The 2,907-nt window shown below is 33.0% G+C and overlaps 1 protein-coding gene across 1 annotated transcript in view; it reads right to left on the bottom strand.

Moving 5' to 3' along the window:
* Positions 1–2,907, bottom strand: part of LOC108733365 (centrosomal protein of 290 kDa-like) — a 46,195-nt gene that overhangs the window by 36,795 nt on the left and 6,493 nt on the right. The window contains exon 4 of the mRNA XM_025973510.1: positions 303–484. Within this exon, the coding sequence (XP_025829295.1) occupies positions 303–484 (182 nt within the window). The remainder of the gene's footprint in view (positions 1–302; positions 485–2,907) is intronic.

Raw genomic sequence — 2,907 nt, 5'->3', positions numbered from 1 at the left:
TCGCGATCCGCGTCTGGCAGTTTCGACAGAATACAGACCACTTCGAATTATTTTATTCGATTAAGCTAACGTGCCTATCACGTTGAGGTTGGCTACGCCGGGATTCGTTTTCAGCAAGTAGATATCCACACAAGTGGACCTTGTTGGAGCATACGTAATCCTAAAATGTGGCATCGTGCTACAGATGGCGTTTACTGCGCCATTTGTAGTATTTTCTATTTGTTTCATGTTCGTCCAAAACTTCCAAAAGAGCCCTAGTATGTTTTTAAACTAAATATTTTATAAATTGATATATTATTAACCTCGTTGATCGCAACTGATCCCGAAGTTCCGTATTTCCGCCTCTCAAAGTGTGCACTTCCGCTTGTAATCTCATGGCCGGATGGTACCAACCAGACACGTGTTTTACATCCATTGCTTTCAATAGTCTTTCTAGAGATTCCGATTTGATTTCCAAATAGGGAGATTCTGAGAAAAATGCAAACTATTTTTAAATAGCAACTTTCAACTTCCGACTTATTGTTAATAAAATCCACTGTGAATAAAAATCATCTGCTTGAGCTTCAACTACAATATTATATGATAGTAGTTCAAAATGGTATTTATTAATTTAGAAATTTTCTTCTACCTCCTCAAAATCGTAAATCAAAATGTTTATTAAGGAATATAAATAAACACGTAAAGTATGACTTGTCGAATTACATTACGATTAGAAAGGGCGCAAAGACTAATCTTAATTTAAGAGGGATTATTAGGTACATCACTATAATTCTTAACAATCATAAATCATAATCAATTATTAGTTGTTTAAGCAAACGTATCTCATCAACTTAGTGGTTTCACTGGTCACTATTTAATAAATGATAATATTTTTTTAAGACTGGAAAGAAGAGAATAAGGCTGTGTCCACACTATAATGTTTATCACGGTTCGTTCGCGGTCAGATCTCGGTCTGGTAAAATATTATAAAATGAAAAAAAAATTGTATCCTTAACAGTCAACTTCCGGTCGAATCTTCCAGTCGCAATCAGTCTTGAAGAATTCTGTTTGATCAAGATCGAACATGTCACAACATGTATCGATAGTATGAATGCTCTTTTGTTCCCGTTTCAATCACCTATTATCCGTTGAAGCAACGATTGCATCAAATGTAATTAATGTTTCTCCTTCCGTTTTGTGGATGCAGCCACATTCTTCTCTTTGTTTCATGTTTTCTTCTTGCGTTGATAATATTATCTTCTTCATCAAGAATAAAAGAAGTAACAGCTAATTGTTCAATAAAAATGTTCAATGAAATTTTTCAGCCTCGAATATTACAAGATATTAAATACTTTAAGGTTTATTTTATTATTAACTAGCAGCGAAACCCGGCGTTGCTCGAGTTAAAATATAAATGTACATTTCTATCTTAGATACCACTCTGTACCTTTATAAAATTTCTTAATAATAGTAGATCGTTCTAGAATATTCTAGAATATTTGGACAAAATCTAGAAAATTCTAGAAATCATTGATAATTAATTAAGGACATTTGGAACTTTCCACATATTTCTAGAACTTTCTGGACCATTACATATCGATTTTAACAGTTGCACACAATTTGGAACTTTCCAGATCATTCCAGATATTTCTAGAACCTTCAAGAACATTCTTGATCGATTGTAACAGTTGTACACATTCTGGATTTTTCTGGATCATTTCAGAAATTTTCCAAAAGGTACCATAAGTTAAAAAAGTACAGGTATATATTTTTTCACATTTTCGCCACCCACTTCCATCCACCGCGACCAAACTCCCTTACTTTCAGTAGGAGACCAAGGGGTATTTACAACCCCAACGCAAAGTTGATAGGAGTTGGTGGTGATAGATAAAACCCTGTCTTTACGTACGCACATTAGCATTATATATATATATATATGTATATATATATATATATTTAGATTTAGATTAGGAAATTATGAACATACTGATAATAATAAAGGTATTACCATCCTTTGTCACTTGCTATTAATTTCACATTAATCTTTTCATTTCGAAACAGGCTGTGAAACTAACTACATCCAAACGTTCACATTTCTCTATTTTTACGGCATTTTACGATATGGCAACTTTAAATTATTAGGAACAAGGGATAGATACAAGCGGTGAAATAGGTACTCTACTTGCTTAAAATTACATCATCTAGATAGTGCTGAAAATTTTACAAAATTGTAGATAAACATAATTGAATTTCCAAAGTAAGGAGTAGAAAACACGGGTGAAATATACAAAAGTAATTGCAAAAATCATGAATGATCAAGATTATTTCCCGTTATTTCGGACACAGTTTTGAAAAGTTGTGTGATTTCGAAGGGGAAATCAATTGGTGCCCTTTAATGTGTACTTGTCATTCAAGGTCAAGTTGTGTCAGTTTTTTATTGTCAAGGAGCGAGAAATTTGATAATCGAAAGTAGGTACACTCTTAAAGCTATTTGATCTTAATATCTTATATTCCGAATGACGATTCTTTGGAATATTTTTTTTTTCCAATCACAAGCAAGCGCTTCTTCTATGTTTACCAGTATGAACGCATTTAATTGACAAATTGAACAGCAGTTAACTGCAAAAGAGAATTAAATATTAACTTAGCTGTAAGTACATATTTATGTACCTTACAGCTGCTTGATTTGATATTGTTAAGAAATATCAAGGTTTCTGGATCGAGAAGAAAATGATGAAATGGAGCAGCTGCAACGATAAGATCACGACAGCAACGCTTTGTTCTTCATTTTCGCTACATAGAAGCAAAATATGATGTACGTATGTACGCCTATCAATAAATCATTATTGCACTACACATTAAACAGTCCTTTATTGTTATGGTAGCCTCAGTAGTGTACAACGTTTACGTGAAATCAATATACGTACA

The sequence above is a fragment of the Agrilus planipennis genome, unplaced genomic scaffold, assembly GCF_000699045.2.
Source record: "Agrilus planipennis isolate EAB-ADULT unplaced genomic scaffold, Apla_2.0 scaffold49, whole genome shotgun sequence".
Classification (NCBI taxonomy): Eukaryota; Metazoa; Arthropoda; class Insecta; order Coleoptera; family Buprestidae; genus Agrilus; species Agrilus planipennis.
This window is presented reverse-complemented; position numbering and strand designations above follow the sequence as displayed.